The sequence below is a fragment of the Erigeron canadensis genome, chromosome 2, assembly GCF_010389155.1.
Source record: "Erigeron canadensis isolate Cc75 chromosome 2, C_canadensis_v1, whole genome shotgun sequence".
Lineage (NCBI taxonomy): Eukaryota > Viridiplantae > Streptophyta > Magnoliopsida > Asterales > Asteraceae > Erigeron > Erigeron canadensis.
Genome location: NC_057762.1, coordinates 45,760,493 through 45,780,547, shown reverse-complemented (window position 1 = coordinate 45,780,547; position 20,055 = coordinate 45,760,493). Strand labels below are relative to the sequence as shown.

General features: G+C 31.9%; 2 protein-coding genes across 2 annotated transcripts; both read left to right on the top strand.

Annotated features, from left to right (window-relative positions):
- Nucleotides 1–4,361: 4,361 nt before the first annotated feature.
- LOC122587231 (transcription factor bHLH87) lies at nt 4,362–6,029 on the top strand. The gene has a single exon (XM_043759342.1). It carries the CDS (start codon nt 4,675–4,677, stop codon nt 5,695–5,697), a length of 1,023 nt encoding a protein of 340 aa, XP_043615277.1. The 5' UTR covers nt 4,362–4,674; the 3' UTR covers nt 5,698–6,029.
- Nucleotides 6,030–17,074: 11,045 nt separating this feature from the next.
- Nucleotides 17,075–18,679, top strand: LOC122588365 (premnaspirodiene oxygenase-like). The gene is made up of 2 exons (XM_043760471.1): nt 17,075–17,968; nt 18,065–18,679. Exons 1-2 carry the CDS (start codon nt 17,075–17,077, stop codon nt 18,677–18,679), a joined length of 1,509 nt encoding a protein of 502 aa, XP_043616406.1.
- The last annotated feature ends 1,376 nt before the right edge of the window (nt 18,680–20,055 follow it).

Genomic DNA, 20,055 nt, shown 5'->3' with positions numbered 1-20,055 from the left:
GATCCATCTTTATCCATATTTTCCATTCGTTCATGTACCTCATTTTCATGCCAATTCACCATATTCTTTCAATTCCTTCGTAATTTTCATAATCTTCTAAACTATAATATGATGACATGTGAACAAATTAAGGTATATAAGTTTAAAAATGAGACTTAATAAAATTCACATGTCATCATCACGTGCTTTTAATAAGATTTTTCTGCTAATTTTAATGAAATTTATCATTTTCCTATTTATATATATATATATATATATATATATAGGGTAAAGTTATTTTGAGAACCCTTTTTTTTGCGAGAACCTTTGAGAACTTTTCAAATCAAGCTCAACCGATGATTATTTTTTACATGAAAATTGTTTTTTGATTGTTTTCTGAATAACGTATGTGTATTTTGAAGTTTATAATTGTGTGGAGGCATGGATTATCATCCGTTATACAATTATGTGGAGATTTGGATTCTTGATCACATGTGCACGAATATTGCTATGATTACATCTGATCGACTTGCATACATGTGATCATAGCAATATTCGTGCACATGTGATCAAGAATCCAAATCTCCATATAATTGTATAACGGATGATAATCCATGTCTCCACACAATTATAAACTTCAAAATTACACATAAGTTATTCAGAAAACAATTTTCATGTAAAGAATAATCATCAGTTGGGCTAGATTTAAAAAATTCTCAAAAGTTCTCACAAAAAAAATGTTCTCAAAATAACTTTTCACTATATATATATATATATATATACTAGGTATTTTACCCCGCGCGTATTATTATAAGTTACTGTTCAATTAGTGTTGATTTAAATGTTTTGATGTAGACATACACAATAACAAATATTTTGTTTAAATAGTTCAATGTGATTGTTCTTATTAATTTCGTAAGCATGTGAATATAAATAAAACAATGTTAAATATGGGTATAATATATCACTATCAAAATGTTATTAAAGATAAATATGAAAACAATTGATGTTTACACTTGAATATTTTTAAAATGTTCATTGGGCATTATGGAGGTTGTTACCAACTAAGTTGATGAACATTTCCTTCAACCTTAATCATAATAATAAAAACATATATAAAAATTAAAGAGAAAAGTCCTCCATGTTTATAATTTTTTTTTTAAAAAAAACCTTATATTAAATAAAAAAGAAAATTGTTTTTACATGATCACCAAGAAAAAGATAATAAAAAAGAAAACTAAATTAATATATCAAATGATAAATGTGATATAGTTAGAGTTTATAATACATAGGATTGAATATAACTATTTTGAAAACTAAATATTTTCCAGTTTTAAAAGTATATTTTAAGTTTATACGGTTTATGATTTTATTTTTCTTTGCTTTTGAATTTTGTAAAATACATATATAAAATAGAGGTAAATATTGTCAAAAATTATAGAGATGCCACATAGGATAAAAACCTATGTTGCAAATTTTAAAAATAATTTTAAATTTGAAGAGGCCTTTAAAAGGCTAGATTTTTAATAATTATATATATATATATATATCAGTTTGGAATATCATTAATTCTTTCATTTTTTAAACTAAAAGTTGACAACCCAAAATATAAATTTTCGTTATATATTATTAGGGATGGGCATGGGACTGGTACCTTCCCGTACCGGTCCCGGTACCGATCCCGATCCCATATAAATCGGTACGGGACTGGTACCGAGTTGGTACGGGACCAGGACTTCGGTACGAAATCCCGACTAGTACCGAATTTCGGGTGACAAAACTGAAAAAAGCTCATGACTCACGCAAGATGTATCTTCTATATGGAAATTTGGAAAAGGCCTAACCCACTGCACGGTTAGAAATTTTAGTGATATAAATTAGATTTGCAGTATGTCAAACTTCATATTCTTGATATTTATGCTTATGAAAAATATGAATCTTATGTAACTTGGTCTTTGAAGAAAAGTGTTTCAGGTGTCTATTGTATGATGTTTTTCTAAGTTATTTTCTAGCTATCAAGTTTGCTGAATAATAGATCAATAGTCTTGGTTCTTTTCGTCTCTTATAGTTCCTATATATAAATGTGTTCCATATTTGCATCTAAGCATCTTTTCTTCATCAATAAATCTACTCGAGCTTTACTTTTATCAATAAATCTGCTTGCTTACCAACAATTTTAATAACGTACTCAAGTCATCAGGAAACATATAGTTCATGCGGCATACTATTAAGCACATATTGATATGGATATATATACATACAAATTGATATAGATACTGATATACATAAAGTTATTGATATGGATATATATACATACAAATTGATATACATACTATTAAGCACATATTATTTTAAAAATCTCTACTTAAAATACATATAATGCCTATTTAAAATAACTATAATACCTTTAGTTAAAATAATTTACAACAATTATCCATAACTCCTAAAATAAGTGCACTACACTTTTACATCAATAAATTTCACTAATTGCCGCCGTCACCATCCGCTGCTACTATCGTCGCATTATGCAAGTACTACTGTTAGTTGGAATTAATTTGGCCCCCACGCGATCATGAAACTAAAATTACAAAGCAAATGGCCAATGAGTTGGTGACCTATTGGTAAAGTCTTAGAACTTGAGGAAATCCATCAGGGTATGAAGCCCATTTTTTATATTTGTATGAAATTTTTGAGTTTCATCCAGTCATACGTGGTTCAAGTTTTGTAATTGAATGTTATTGTGGTATCTCAAATGCTATTTAGTAACTATAAACTGACTGTTAAAAAAAATACAAAGCAAATGAAATGGTAATTATGAGTGAATAATTAGCAGAAGTGGGTTGCAACCAGCTGCTAGTTAGTACTGGTTAGTGCTTTTCATCTAATTGCGCTTCCCTGAGAACTTTACAGAGCGCATGAAACATACCACGAGCATTCCCAAAAGGTCTCCACTACATATGCACTTTCAATTCCCCCTAAAATAAATATAAATAAATACTGTACTCCGTATATGTTTCGAGCTAGTTAATTACATGTAATTTTGACCAACCTCTATGAAAAGTGAAGAAAACTTACAAATACATGATATGCTTAAAATAAAATTTTAGAAATATAATAGATCAATTTTTGATGAAAATAAACGTAAATATAAAATATTGATAAATTAAATATTTTTACATGTGTAATGTGATTATCGGTTCATTGAAAAAGATGGTCAATGTATAACAGAATTTAGCCTCAGACTTTAACTTATTTATCAAATTTTCTTAATTGTATCTTATACATAAACGGGTAAACGCAAGTAAAAGATGAGTCTTTTGAGTCTAATGGAACAATTAAGATATATTAATTTATGCATATATTACATGATAGTATAAGTTTGTCAATACACATGCAACACTGTGTATATAGTTGTGCCCAAAAGCGGTTTGTGCCGCCCCGACCCAAACCGGGTTTAGTCAACGTGATTAAAAACAGGGTTTGACCACATCCTAATGGGTTTTGAAACCGATTTTGATCAAAGGTTGAGTTTTTTTTTTTTTTTTCGTTTTTTCCCAAAAAATCGAAGTCGACTCAATCCAAAGACCAGAAAACCAATTCCAAATGGTCGGGTTTTTTCAAATCCAGTTTTGATTGGGTTCGTTTTTTGGTTTTTCAACAACCGGGTTTTTTTTGCCCCTGTCTAACAAATTTTGTTAGCTAGATTGTATTTTGAAATTTTTCTAAACTTAAAAAAGACATTTTTATATCTATATCTATATCTATACTCCCTTATAAAGAGTATTAAATTTTTTAAAATTCAGCACTTTTTTTTCTTTTCAAAATACCCATACTTAAACATAAAATCCTTATATACACTCTTTTCCTCATTCTCTCTAATAATTACACACTCTCATCGACTTTTTATCTCCTTCCGCCTCCGTCCTCCTTCTCCACCGTCTCCCTTGATCTCCACCACCGTCTTCTTTTTATATTGTCATCACCTTCTAGCCACCACAACGCGCAGACACTATACTCGTTTATTTAAAAGTGAAAATAAAACTTTTATCTTAGTATGAAGGAAATTTAAAAGTGAAAATAAAACTTTTATCTTATTATGAAGGAAAGATTATTGTAAAGAAGCTCCAATTCGTATAACGAAAGAGACTCAAACTCACAAATATCTACGCAGGATACATACGATTATCTTTTTTAATTTCGACCTTTTTCTTTATGGAAAGTGATAAATCTACATTAAATTTTAGCCATCTACAACAAATGTACATATTATAGCGTACAATGCATTGTTGTAAATGGTTAAAACTTGTTAGTATATTTATCACTTCCCTCTATTTATACTAAACTAAACAATTTTTGTACTCTCTAGTTGTCCCAATTGCTCTTTCAATTCTCTCGTGCCGTCGTGCGTGTGTGTATATATATACAACCTACCTGTAAGTACACATCAATGTAAATCCATATATGCTAAAACACGAAGTTTGCTCATTTGGTTCATTGACTTCTCCATTATATATATATCTTTTCTTCAACTTTCATAATTCTCTCCCTCTAGCTAGCTAGAGATTATTGTTCCCAGATATATCGCATGCACCGTAGTGAATCGTTTATAGTTTGATCCGATCGACACTTGAATTGTTACCGGCCATTTTGCAAAAAACAACAACAAAAATCCAAACAGTTACATATATATTTATTATGGAAGATTTGGGTTGGGAAAGAAACATAATTTCCTTCCCATCTACTAACATCCATCAACAAGATTTCGACGAGAGCTTCATTTTTGGTTCCGAAAATATCTTCCTGAACCCGATCCAGCAAGGCCCAAGAAAACCCGATCCTTCTAGCCCGTTAATAACAACCTCGACTTTTGGTGCAACTAGCAGTCCATATTGGTCTCAAATGTTGTCTACACCTACTAACAACTTCCAACAAGGCAAAAATGTAATTATTCCAAACTCTACCTCTTTGGAATCATTAGATTGCTTACTAAATAGCAGCACCAAAACGACACCGCCGGATGATCATGACAATGGCATTTCCGTAATTTTCCCTGATTACAAAAATATATGTAACAATATCATTAGCAACGGAGTTTCATCATCTGGCGATTCAGTCACTAAAGACACAGAAGACGGCAGCATTGTAATTCCTCAATCAGAAAAAAGACCCAAGAGACCCAGATCGGATCCGGGTCGACCCGCTTCATCCAACATAAATTTCACTTCGGAATCCAGCGAGCCGGATTCCGAAGTGATAGCCCAGATGAAGGAAATGATATACAGAGCTGCAGCTTTCCGGCCGGTGAGCTTTTCCGACGAAGAAGTGTCGGAGAAGCGACGGAGAAAGAACGTAAAGATATCGAACGACCCCCAAACAGTCGCGGCAAGACAGCGGAGAGAAAAGATTAGCGAAAAAATCCGGGTTTTGCAAAAACTGGTACCGGGTGGAAATAAAATGGATACAGCTTCTATGCTTGATGAAGCTGCTAATTATTTGAAGTTTTTGAGATCACAAGTGAAAGCATTGGAACAGTTTGGGCAAAAGATTGATTATGAGAAATGTGGTACAACTGCTTCTGCACAAAGTACAAGTCAATCTATTCATCAAGATATTAACAACCATCACCCTAATTACGCTAATTATTATAATGTTACATTAGGTGTACCATTTTCCATGCACACACATTTTTTACTGCCGCATCAAAATATTTTACCCTAATATTGTACCATTACTTAATATCATGAAGAGTTGTACTTTGTGGATTAGAAAATGTACTGTACTAATTAAAGTATAGCAGGCAAAAGTTGGATATGATGCGAACCTTTCCCAATAAAGATTCAAGAAAGGTATAGCTAAGTCCAAGAATTGTCATGATGTGTTTATGATCACTTGATCTAGCTTCATCATGAATCAATGATATGTTGAAGATTAAACACGTACATGATAATTAGTGTAATTTTATTTGTTTCATTTTTGAGATTAATTAGTGGGACGTGAATGTGATCATATATATATATATAATTTGTTATTTTTCTGTGTTTTGATCTCCACGTACTCTGTTAACATCATTGTAAACTTTTTCTCTAATAGTTTTTGTTGGTTCTTTTTAATTAATGATTATATATATATATATATATATATATATATTAATGTTGGTTCTTTTTAGTTACATTAAGGTTTTTATAGATTATATGTATATGTACGATAGTTATATATTTTCATTTAAGGATTTTCCTTACCTTTCTATTGCACTAATTCTGTAAATAGATTTAAGACAAATGATAACTTGATGATCATTTCTTACGATCATATACAATATATATTTTCTGCTATTACATATAACAAAATAGAAGAAGTTAACGAGATGAAAGAAATAATGTGAACACAAGTTATCTTCTTTTTTTTCTACATGAGAAATTGAACATGTATGATCAACTAAATGTAGTTGTTTATAAATAAATTTTTTTATAAAGAGATTCAATGGTTTATAAATTAATTAAGTTTATATATATAGTTGGAGGATGTGTATATGTATGAATTAATATATGATGACATAGGCTGGTCTCGTTTGTTTAAAATTTAATGAACTTAATAAAAAAGAAAATACTTAATAAGTTAATCAAAATGTTTGTGTCTGACTAATTGATAAATAAAAAAAACAACTGCCCGTATAACTTAATACGTACAAATATTATTTAACTATTCAATCACATTATTCTTTCAGTTACTTAAATGTTAAAAAAAAAAAAAGAAATACGCCCATAGTCACATAACCACCACCAAGCTATATATCCTAGTGCATAGAATGTACTCATAAGCTTTATTGATTCGTTTAAACTTTTCTAGGTAAAAATATCTTGATGGCTTACAAAATGAAGAGTTTGAAAACGATCAATCACGGGGATGCCTCTGTTTTCAATCTTAAGATCGTTCATTCTTACTAGATGACCTAAACAAAACAAAACCTGGTCTGTAAATTTCTCTACCAAATGTAAATTCATTCAATGGTTTAGTCATTAGTTAATAAGTATAGAGTGTCTTTTAGCGTTTGGAATAGGCTGTTGCGCGCACTTGGTGTATGTATTTGTAAAAGTCAATTTAGTACTCTGCCAAGTTAATTAATTAATAGGGGTGAATCTTATAAAAAAAAAAAAAAAAAGGTTTATGGGGGGTTTAGTTGATCAGTATGTTTTCTGCAAAACTTTTTGCAAATTTAGGGGGAAGAGGGCTAATTATACTATACTCCGTAGTAATTATGGCACCTATGAATCTATGATAGTAACAATAGGTAAAAGGTGATTTACAAGACTAGCTAATCAAAGGTTATAGACTTACGGTAGTAATTTTGGTTATGTAAAATTAGACTAGCTTATCAAAGGAAAGTCGTTAATTTGTGGTGGGGTCAAAGTAAACGATCGATGCAGATGCAGGGGGACGAAATTCTGTGTTGAACATGTATATATTTAATAAATTTAAAATAAGAAAAATGGGGCCGTGAGTCCCTAGTGAGTGCCTGGTGGTCCATTCATGCCCCACCTTTGATCTAACCCAAGGCCAGGCGTGCCCCTCGATTATCATCCCCCGGTCATTCCTCTCTTCAATCTATCTCTATTGCTTACCACATGCATGCCCTTCCTCTTAACTTTTTACGTTTTTTTATTTTCTTCATTTCAGAAGTCACATCTATATGACTATTTGTATCATCGACTTTAAATTACATAAACCGGTTTCAAATTTCATAAATGTATAAGATTTTTCTTAAATGAGGTTCAATATATCCTAATCTCGTGTAAAGGTCGGAAATCATTTAAGTAGAATATGAATTAAAGCAGTCTCTCTACCTTGATATAGGCAAGGTCTGTCTATATCTTAACCTCACTTCTACACCATCGATTTATCCATCGATTATTGGGCCTAAAACTCGTGAAAGAAAATACTGGACGATTCCTTTCCTTTCCTTTCATTTTAGTGAATTAAATATTAATTTTTACTTGATCAAATGAAGACAACCGGACCAAAAATTCTCATGACCGTTTTTGAACTTTTTCTTGACTATCACAAGGTTCGATTTCAAGTTCCATGTTAAAGGTAAAAGTTTTCAGTTTATATATTTACTAGAGAAGTTTGGATTTGTCAAATTATTTTAATATTAATTTTGATCTTAATTTTATGTCTTCATTATTTGATTGGTGGTACTCTATACTTATCTAAATAATATGTTACATCTCATACATGAAAATGACATCCTTTATAGTTAATTTTTGAGTTATCTTCTTAGCAAAAGTCGCTAAAAACCATCATAACAGAGACATGATAACACATTGTTGATCTATATTTATACTATATTATAAAGCAAAAAGCTTTTAGATTTTCAACATTGAACTTAAATTATCAATATTGATTTTAAGTACCTTCTCAAATGTCTTCCTATCAATTCTATATTTACCTAAAAATAACTATATTACCATTTATCCCTTCTCAAATCTCAACCAATCATTTCATTCTCTCTCCTCCATAAATCATTTATTCCTCCAATTCATTCAAAATCTTTATCTCAAGAACCGTACATCGATAAATCATAAAAATTATATGGGTGTTCTTAAAATTTGATGGTCTTTCATTAGAAATGTCATTCGATATACTTTCGACGAATTTTTAAATCCAAAGGCGGATCCCGTACGGCTAAGGCATTTGGCTATCACACTCTATAACTTATCACCTCTTATAACCTATCACACTCTATGACCTATCACCCCATCATCTCACCGCCGCAACACGCGGATACTTGCTCTCGTATAGTTATATATATAGAAACTCAAAAATACAAGCAATGATAAATTATCATTCATCAATCTAGCTTAATGACGTCTAAATACACAAGTGACATTTTAAAAATAGAAAAATAATTAAAGTGGTAAAAGAAACATGATATATCGAATGATAATAAGGCCGCGTCTACTATTTATAGATTATAGATTATTTTTTTTTTGTTTTTTTTTTTATTATTATTATTATTATTGATATATTACGTAACGTATCATGTTTGATATATTTCGTAACGATCATGTATTGATCATTTGATCTTATTGTTCATGATTGACATTGACACATATTTGACTTGTGTTCCCTCTCTCATGATTCGATCAAAATAAAGAGACTGTTTGCGTGGTTGGGGTTTTATTGCTATTTTTAGAATAGGCAATCGTTAAGACGGTCACTATTTCGCTTTTAAACTTTCATGTCTTCCCAAAGTTAATGAGGGATTAATGGATTATCTAATGATGGTCACTATTTACTTTCAAACTATCATTTCAATTGACGCTTACTATCAATGTTTACAACATAATGTGGAGTTGGGACCAATAACACTAGAAGATGAAATAAAAAAATAAATAAAATAAATTATATTGGTTTTTATTAATGGCACATTACTTACTTAGTTATTGTAAAACAACTATTAAAGTAAAACATATAAGACAAGATCTTGACATTTAGATCATGATAAATTGATGCACGGAGATTCATATATATATATTGATGAACGATGATTTTCATGATGCACGGTGATTTTTATAGTGAGGAAGACTTATTGTTTTATTTATTTTAATTTAATACTTGTTTTATTTTACCTAAATTTACTTTGTAATCTTATTAATAAACATGTGTCATGCATGCGCAACCAAATGGTGGTTGATTATAACGTTTGATGTACTACTCTTCATCAAAAGAAATGTGTGTTTGATAGACTAAGGGGATAACATGGTGTAGAGATCACCATCAAAAAACATATCTTTCTATAAAAAAAAAAAAATCAAGACCACAATACTCTTAATTTAAATTACATTGTAACGTCTGTACTTCTGTTAGTAGTTGGTTTACTAATTCTTTTAAGACAATTAAATAAATTCAAACAAATTTCATACAAATTACTAAAGTATCAAACAAGAAGATACAACAAGCGGCATTACTAGCTAACCCGAACTACCTTCAAAAACAAACACTATCTACTGCAAAACCTTCATGTCAACATTGTTTTCTTGCACTTTCACTTCTTACGACAAGGAAACAACTAAAGCTAATTGCTTTAATGAGTACAATTCATAACGATTTCAATTTTTAACAATTGTACCGCATCCGACCACTTAACCAATTTTCATTGTAAATTTTGACATCAATCATAGATTCATACTCAACATTTTCAATAGCCCAACTGGCATTGGCATAATTTACTCTGGCAATGCAATGGGCCACATGACAACTGATAGCACGATTGCACGAATGACAAGTAAATAGCCTAATTAACTATCAATAGCCCATATGTCAACACAATAGTATGTTCAACCATCCATAGCCCACAAGACAACAGAATGGCTCGTTTGGCAAATCAATGCCCGTATGGTATTACAATAGCCTGTTTAGTAATTTATAGCCCACAAGGTAACATAAGATTCAGTTGACAATCAATAATAATTCAATTATATCTCTATCTACACATGTATATACTCAATACACCTTTATAATTATTCTTAACATTTATGTTGAAAGTTACACTTTTTTGGTATATCCCATATTAGCATTATATTTTTAACGAATTAATTTATATTATTAATCGAACAACCTTGATATACAAGTAATCTAAATAACTTGGAAATACTCGAAAGAATTATCTTGGAGTATAAATCTCAAGTTGCAATGCCAAAGTTTCAAATATTTTGCAACTGATGAGATTGCCTTCTATTTATATGCAAAGTCCACGATGACGTGGACATAGCCGTATAAATTATGGTTGAGAATATTTAAGGAATTGAAATCACTTCCTAAACATGCGTAAATAAAGCATGTGTGAAAGTCAATTTGATGTTACATGACACATTTAATCTCAACCTTGTATTTTTTCAGATAATATGGTATTATCCGGGTAAAAGTTAGTAAAGTCAAAAAGGTTTCCTCGTAATCCGTGTAAAGAGTTGTAAGTACTTACACTCAAATGGCTTCAGTCTTCGATCAGGTAGAATTTTCTCCAAGCTCTGCTACTGTGATGATTCTCTTTCTTCAATCTTCACTCTTCGACTTCAAATGAATGCTTTCAGTTGGCTGATATGAACTGAAGTAAAGCTCAGTGAACGTTCTGAAACTGAGATGTTTTAGAATCCTGTACAAGTATTTTTCACTGGTCTTCAACTATTTCCTGGATAAATTATACTTGGTCGTTTTTGACCTAACATATCTTATAAAATATCTCTATTATTATCTTTACATTTATCCACCTACACCACTCGAGGCCGCTACCACCAATAATAATCACCTCGTCACCATCAGTTATCACCATCACCATCATCAGACCGACGCTGATATTACGTCATTTTATGCGGGTACCCTTGTATTATTATTATGATAGAACATATTCAAATCATGAAACTTTTTTTTTTTTAAAGTATAAATTTTCATCATATTACTCGATATTGTAATTATAGACTAGTGTAACATGTATAATTAATTTACATTAAAATTGCTTCAATTTTTCCAACTAATGTTATCTTGTTTGATCTTATTTTTGTACTATAAGAAACTTATTGCCTTATTCTCTTGAAACACCGAATCAAAAGTAATCGACTTTTTAATGTGTATTTTCTAGTCTTAAATTTATAAACACGAAATACCTAGCTACTGACTACTACACACTTGCGGGCAGTGTACCCGTTCGTATGCAATATAGTGACTTGGTAAGTACGAGGTCGAACACAAGGACTTATTAAGCAATTATTACTATAAAGTGATTCAGATTAAAAGGGGGTTTTGTGGCCGAATTGCCACTTTGCAAGAGTTAGTAAGAAAAGTCAGTAATCCCGTAGGATTAATCGCAAGAGAATATTTGTTGTTGAATTTCGAACAATAATTTAAAAGGACACTGATGTGTATTTTCTAGTCTTAAATTTATGAACACGAAATACCTAGCTACTGACTACTACACACTTGCGGGCAGTGAACCCGTTCGTATGCAATATAGTTGACTTGGTAAACCGAGGTCGAACACAAGGACTTAATAAGCAATTGTCACAGTAAAGTGATTCAGATTAAAAAGGGGGGGTTTTGTGACCGAATTGTCACGTTGCAAAGTTAGTGAAGAAAGTCAGTAATCCCGTAGGATTAATCGCAAAGAGTATTTGATTGGTTGAATCTTAACACAGATTTAAAAATGAACACCTACTTGGATCAGCTCACATGCCAATCATCGGGTCTAAATACTACTTGCATTTGTTGAACGACTCAAAAAGTAGACAAGATGAACTCCCATTATACTTGAAACTTTAACTGCTAAATAGATAATTATTGCTCCCGCACTTAATTTCTCCTCTAAACAGTTAAGCATTAAAATCCTGAGTTGATTTTATGATTTAATCTTTTGAAAGCTTTCTCCCGAACTGCTTATTCGCCTAATCAGATCCCTCTATCATAGACGTTTACACATTCGAAATGAATTTAATTGTTTTTAATCTTCATCGTTGATTTCTCCCGAACTCCAACGATTTCAGGTTAATTACAGACCGATTAACCATTTCATAAATCAATTGACAATGACATAGATTTCTCCCGAACTTTTAATTACAATTATCAATCAATTAATATAAAAGTTGAAAACAATATTTAAATCCAAATAAATGTGGATCTTCGATTAAACATATAAATCTTGTTCAACATTTGCAAGCAACATCAATTCGACCCTATGACATGCTTACTACCCAAGCGGGTGCTAAAGATTTAGCTATTCATATTAGAAATGCAAGAACAAACAAATAGAAAGGAAATCATATTATACCAAATGAATGATGATAATCCGGTAGCAATGATGATTACAATCCAAAGCTGAAAATAAGCGAAACCCTAATCACTTGTTTGCTCCCAAAATATTCCTAAGTATGAGAAAACTATCAAAATTGTGTTATCCATTCGTCCAAAAGTGCAGAACCCTAACTAATCCTGTGTACAAAACACGCGTGTAACGGCCGTTAGTGGGCTAACGGCCGTTAGTATTATACTTGAGGTCTAACGGGAGTTACTGGGGTAACGGCCGTTACTCTTCAGTTGATTTCTAACGGCCGTTAGTTCTCTAACTGCCAGTTACAGGAGAAACCACCACCTATGTAACGGCCGTTACTGGGCTAACGGCAGTTACAACTTCCAGATTTCGTTTTCTTCATCTTTCGCGTGATTTCACCCGAATCTTTCTCCCGTTTCTTCCTTAACTCATCAAAATCGACCAATTCATTCGTCTAATCAATTTCCAACCTGAAAACACTCAACACACCTTCAAAGCATCGAAAGTTGGATATAAAACTATCAAAATGACGAATAATTGGTTCTAAAGTCACGTGGGAAATGGTATAAAATATGACACATCAAATCTCCCCACTTGGATCAACTCACATGCCAATCATCGGATCTAAACATTACTTTCATTTGTTGAACGACTCAAAAGATAGACAAGACGAACTTCCGTTATACTTGACACTTTAATTGCTCCAAATATAGTTATCGCTTCCGCGTTTAATTTCTATTCAAAACAATTAAGCCTTAAGATCCTGAGTTGATTTTTACGATTTAACCTATAAAACCTTTCTTTCGAACTGCTTATTCACCTAATCAGATTCCTCTATCATAAGTGTTTACACATTCAAAATGAATTTAATTGTTTAAAATCTTTATCGTTAGTTTCTTCCGAACTCCAATGACTTTAGGCTAATTATAGACCGATCAACCTTTTCATAAACCAATTAACAATGACATAGATTTTTTCCGAACTTCTAATTACGATTATCAATCAATCAATATAAAAGATAAAAACAATATTTAAACTCAAATAAATATGGATCTTCGATTAAACGTAAAAACCTTGTTCAACGTTTGCAAGTAACATTCACAACGACCCTATGACATGTTCACTACCCAAGCAGGTGCAAAGAGAATTTAGCCACTCATAGTAACCAAGAAAACACAAATAGTATTAAACGAAATCATAATGTACCGACAATCTTGATGAATTCGAAAAGCAATAATGAATCCTTGAATAAAAATTGATATTCTTGAACAAATAGATGATAGGAAATCGACCTACTAGAGCCTCCTATTCGTTCTTCGCGTTTCTAGGGTTTTTAAGTGGTAAAAAAGAGATTATATCCGTCCAAAGGAAAAATAAGGAGTATATATATATATATATCAGCCGCTTAACTGCCGTTACATATTTGTAACTACCGTTACACGTGCTATCTGCCACTATTTGCAAATTTGGTCTAGATACTAACGGTCGTTAAATATTTGTAACGCCCATTGAAGAAGAAGCTTGTAACTGCCGTCACAGAAACCGTAACTGGAGTTACAGAACCCTTGTAATTACTTGATCTTCGCAATGGCCATTATCCATTTGTAATGGGAGTTACGCTTTGAAACTTCAACTTTCTTCATTTTATTATCCTCGGAATTCATACGGAAACATCCATTAGCTCATCTTACGCCTTATTTAACCATTTTCTTCCATCAAACCTGTTATGGACCTGAAACTACTCGTACATACCATAAAGCATCGAAATAAAGGTACGAATGACTATAAGTGCAACATAAATGACCTAAAACAACGTGGGAAATATGTATAAAATGAGTCATATCACTTTTGCTCGGAATTTTTTGGGTTCCTAGCCTTATAAAAGTACCAACGCGAAGCGCGTATAATAACTTTAAATATCTTTCTTGACTTTTTGATGAGACAAAATCACCTCGGCATTCATGTGATCAAGAATCTAAATCTCCACATAATTGTATAACGGATGATAATCCATGCCTCCACACAATTATAAACTTTAAAATCACATATAAGTTATTCACAAAACAATCAAAAAACAATTTTCATATAAAAAATAATCATCGGTTAGACTTGATTTGAAAAGTTCTCAAAGGTTCTCGCAAAAAAAAGGGTTCTCAAAAAAACTTTTCACTATATATATATATATATATGAGAAAAGTGAATATGTGGTTGTTAGATACTTAAGTTTAGGTATAGAATCCCTTCTTAACTAATTTTTTAATATTTATTGTATAATGAATAGATGATTGGGCCCCATGTTTTTTATGAATTAAAATTTTAAGATGTAAGGGTTCTATACCAAGTTTAGGTATCCAATTAACAACCACATATTCTCATGGTTATACTTTTAAATTTAGTTCTCGAACTCAATTGTGTGCTTATATAATTAGTATTTGTTTTGTTTTTTGTTCGGGGGTACTTATATATAATTTATATTATCATCTTGATTAATTTGATTATAGGGATAATGCATAATAAGTTGACAAAATAGTGTGTTTGACAACAAGAATTGGAATCTGAAATTATTATTAGGAAGTGGAGAGTATGTATGCGTGAGATGTTAACTGTTGTCTTAATAATTAAATAAGTTTGTTAAATTGGGTTTATAATTGTTATCTCATGTAGTTAGCAATAGAGACTAGAAATTTTCAATGTATGTTATCTGGCGATCTCGTGTCGTTATTGACATCATGGTTGATAACTTGGCATCCATCCATGGTTATAATTAATTTTTGGAGTATATATATTGCCTTAACTTAATAGGAAAAAAACTGAAATTTTGACTATAACAACCTGCTTCACATACTACGTTTGTTGATTATAAGATGCATGGTTAGTTATGTAGGCATTGGGGTGTAACTTATAATCCTATCGATCGGGGTACCCACTTGGGCACCCCTCTCTTGCTGCTGATAGATCGCTTCGCTTGTGCCGTCGTTAATAGCAGGTCTAATTACGCGATAAAGAGCTCTGTTTCCATCATCGAGTCATCGACTGATGTTTGATTGGCTTAAATGAGAAGGAATTGGTATAATCCTTGAACTTTATCAATTTGACGTTAAAACCAAACATGATATATATGTCCTCTGGAACTTATAACTGGAATACGTCTTGGTGTAAGATCATCACTCCCTGAGTTGCGACGTCTCCATTTTTCTTAGTTTACATCCTCATTTACCGTGTGGCATTATGCCTGCTTCATTTTAATTCATGTTTCATATGCTTGTTATGTACCTCTAATAAAAACGGGTAGATAGTTGAGGTATTTTCTGTTCAGGTTACATGGAGAGGAAGAGAGAATGACTTGACTAATACTCGTACATTCTTCGTCTTTGACCCTTCCCAAACGCTATCGCTGACCACCTCAAGATGATTATGTAAAGAGGTTCATAAAGACATTAAAACTTCTAACCACACTAAAAAATATATCTAGCAGTGGTTAATTTCTATATTTCTATTTAAAAAAGATTGTTCCTAAATTCAGGTGCTTTAACATTGTTCAATGTTGTTTCCATTTTTTATCAAATAAGTTTAATGTAAATAAAGGCTTTTTCATTGAGAATTTATATTTGGTAATAATAAAATGCCTATTATAAAGCTATTATTTAAAAAAAAAACCCGACTCTTTTGACTTAAAGGATATAATTGCTAATATTTCTGATGTATTAGAATATACAAGACAAGATTAGTCTGTTGAATTAGAAAACGCACTCACACACACTTACAGAGTTTATCACTAAATTTCTGATTACAATCAAATGAAATACGTTGTACCTTATATTGGCAAAACTACTAACTAGGAAAACTAAAATAAACGGGGCATCTTCACTGCCTAAAAGCCAGCCCATAATCCTAACTACTAGGTCCCTTCTCACGACCATTTCGATCTTCACATTCTAACAAATAGATACATGACAAAATACTAATGACAAAACTAATAGAGATTTCATGAGACTATGATATTGACTTTCAACATAAACAGTTAATGGCCACAAATGGTATAAAGTATTGCAAAACACATTAGTTTATCACACCAGCCTTTGTTGAATGACCTCCCTTATTGACTTGGCTTTGTACATTTGAGCAATCCCTAGTTCAACAACCATACTAGCTTACAAAGTCAAGTGAAGGTTATAGTCCAATAAACTAACTAACTAACTAATGCTTATAAAAAGGCGAACCTTAATCACTCCAAGAATATAGCAAGGCACGTACAGTCAATTAGTTATAACGTCAGAAATGAATTCATCATCATTCATTATTCTCTTTGTCACTATCCTTTTTTTGATCAAACTTATAGACATAATTAGAAAGTCAAATTCCGAAAATCGGAATACAAAGCTTCCACCTGGTCCATGGAAGCTACCACTAATTGGAAACATGCTTTCCATGGTTAGTCAAAAAACACCATCTTTTGTCCTTCGAAGTCTGGCCCAAGTATATGGTCCTTTAATGCATCTTCAACTTGGTGAAGTTTCTGCTTTGGTTATCTCGTCGCCTCGAATCGCTAAAGAGATCATGGTAAAGAACGATGTCGCGTTTGCTGACAGGCCACAAATTCTAACTGCTAAGGTCATCATGTATGACAGCAGTGATATTGCATTTACAAACTACGGCAGTTACTGGAGACAGCTCAGAAAGATTTGCACCCTTGAACTCCTTACGAACAAGAAAGTCCAGTCTTTCTCGTGCATTCGAGAGGAAGAGGTCAAGTTTTTGGTAGAATCGATCCGGGCGTCCTCACAGGTCAATCTAACTAAAATGGTTACACATTTGATTAACACTGTGACTTCCAAAGCTGCATTTGGACCTGTACCAAAAGACCAGGAGCAACTGGTACAAGGGATACAAGATATGGTTGACCTTGGAGGAGGCTTCAGTCTTGCCGATTTGTTTCCTTCGTATGGATTTCTTAAAGTTGTTACTGGGATGAGTTACAAGGTGGGGAAAATCCATCGGAAACTCGACAAAATCCTAGACAAAATCCTTGGTGAGCATGAAAAAGAATTGAAAAGTCGAAAAGGGACCAAAGCAAGCGACAATGAAAATTTTCTAGACATTCTGTATAGAATGAAAGACAGTGATGATCTAGAAACTCCTATCACGATAGATAATATAAAAGCTGTGGTGTTGGTAAGTTTGTTTGTTTTTCTTTATTATATTCTAATTAATTAGCACAAAGTATGAATTATCACAACTGATGATTGAGTCGATGAATTTTTTTTGCAGGATATATTCTCAGCTGGAACCGATACTGCGGCATCAACGGTGGAATGGGCTATGGCTGAACTTCTAAGGAACCCTGAAGTGTTAAGAGAAGCGCAAGCTGAAGTCCGACAAGTTCTCAAGGTAAAAGATCTGGTACACGAAGGTGATTATTCAGAACTGAAATACTTGAAGCTGGTGATCAAAGAAAGTTTGAGATTGCATCCAATCTTTCCCCTGTTGCTTCCAAGAGAATGCCGTGAGAGCTGTGAAATTGACGGATATGTGATACCCGTTAAAACCAAGGTCATTGTTAACGCATGGGCTCTTGGAAGAGATCCTGAATACTGGAAGGATGCGGAAAGTTTCCTTCCAGAAAGGTTTGAGAATAGCGACATGGATTACTCGGGAAATAGTTTGGAATATCTTCCATTCGGTGCAGGCAGGAGAAGGTGTCCAGGAAGTATGTTTGCTCTGGCCAATATCGAAATCATTCTTTCTCATCTACTATACCACTTTAACTGGGAAATAGCACAGGGGGTGAAGCCTAGACACTTGGACATGACCGAGACTATTGGAGCACTTGCTAGGCGAAAAAGTAACTTGCATCTAATTGCAACCCCTTATACTCCACTTTGAGGACCCAAGTTACAATTTTCAGCAGTTATCTTAGATATGATGTTATCTTTTAATTGTTCATGAATTAATAATAATAAGTCCTTTATTTGACCTTGTCCGGCAGGTTTATAAGCAAGTTTGTATTCTATTTCAATACCTTCTATGTATGTAGTTGACGTGTTATTATAAATATACTTTTCTAGATACTCGTACGATATACGGATTCTCTGTATATATTTTATGATTTGATTTGATTTTATAAAGAATGATAAATTTCCCCAATCACATACATTTTGGTCGTTTCAATAATAGCCTAATAATAACAAACATGTATCATAAAAGTAGTTATCAAGATCTAAAATTACTATTGATATTAGTTATAGTATCCGTACGATATACGATAGGTATATAGATTGTATTATAAAAAAAATTCAAATATGTCTCATACATAATTTGTGAGTATGAAATTAATTGTGGTTAAAGGAAACCGACGATCGAAGCTAAGCTATAATAAATAGTAATGAGAAAGAAAAATATATTCTACAATATTAATTATATCTATTCCTAAAACCCGTACGATATACAGTAAGTATATAGATTGTATCATAAAAAAATATGTCTCATACGTACATAATTTGTGAGTATAAAATAAATTGTGGTTAAAGTAAACCGATGATCAAAGCTAAGTTGTAATAAACAGTAATGAGAAATAAAAGACATTACTCTATCAATGAGAAAACGATCAATCAAATAAGGTTATAATGTGTTTTGTATCTATAAGCTAAGAGTTAGAGTTTAATTTTAAATCTAACATGGAAATTGAATATATATACAATCAAAAAGTTAATTTAATAAAATAGATCAATTAAAAGGACAAGTGTCGATCAAGGATTACGCCAAGAAAAACATCTGTATATGAACCCAAGAAAAACATCTATGAACCCAGGAAGAACATCTGCCAAAATTTCTCAATCTTCCCTTTTCTTCCATATACTTCAAATCCGTCCATCTCCCCTTCCTTTCCATTCTTCAAATCCATATTAGACTCAAAGTCGTATATGTAATTAGTATCTCAATTTTTTAAAGTATACCTTTTACATTATAACCTATAAGTATTTTGTCTTGCTTATAATATTTTTTATATTGACAATTTAATAAACCCGTGTATTTGACACGGGTTTACAATCTTGTAATTATAAATTAAAAGTTATCATCGAAAATAATAATGGTGATGATAATCTATATTTATGGTAATAACAAATATAATATAATTTTTAATAAAAGAGTTCTAATTATAATAAAATTCTATGTTTTTAACTTATAAATAAATTTTTATTTTATATGAGTTATAAATTAGTATCGAAATTAATAATGGTGTTAGAATTCTATATTTATGT

Coding starts and splice junctions, on each gene's coding strand:
- LOC122588365 (XM_043760471.1), top strand. CDS start 17,075: ATGAATTCATCATCATTCATTATTCTCTTTGTCACTATCCTTTTTTTG. Junction 17,969..18,064: donor ATATAAAAGCTGTGGTGTTG/GTAAGTTTGTTT, acceptor TTTTTTTTGCAG/GATATATTCTCAGCTGGAAC.
- LOC122587231 (XM_043759342.1), top strand. CDS start 4,675: ATGGAAGATTTGGGTTGGGAAAGAAACATAATTTCCTTCCCATCTACT.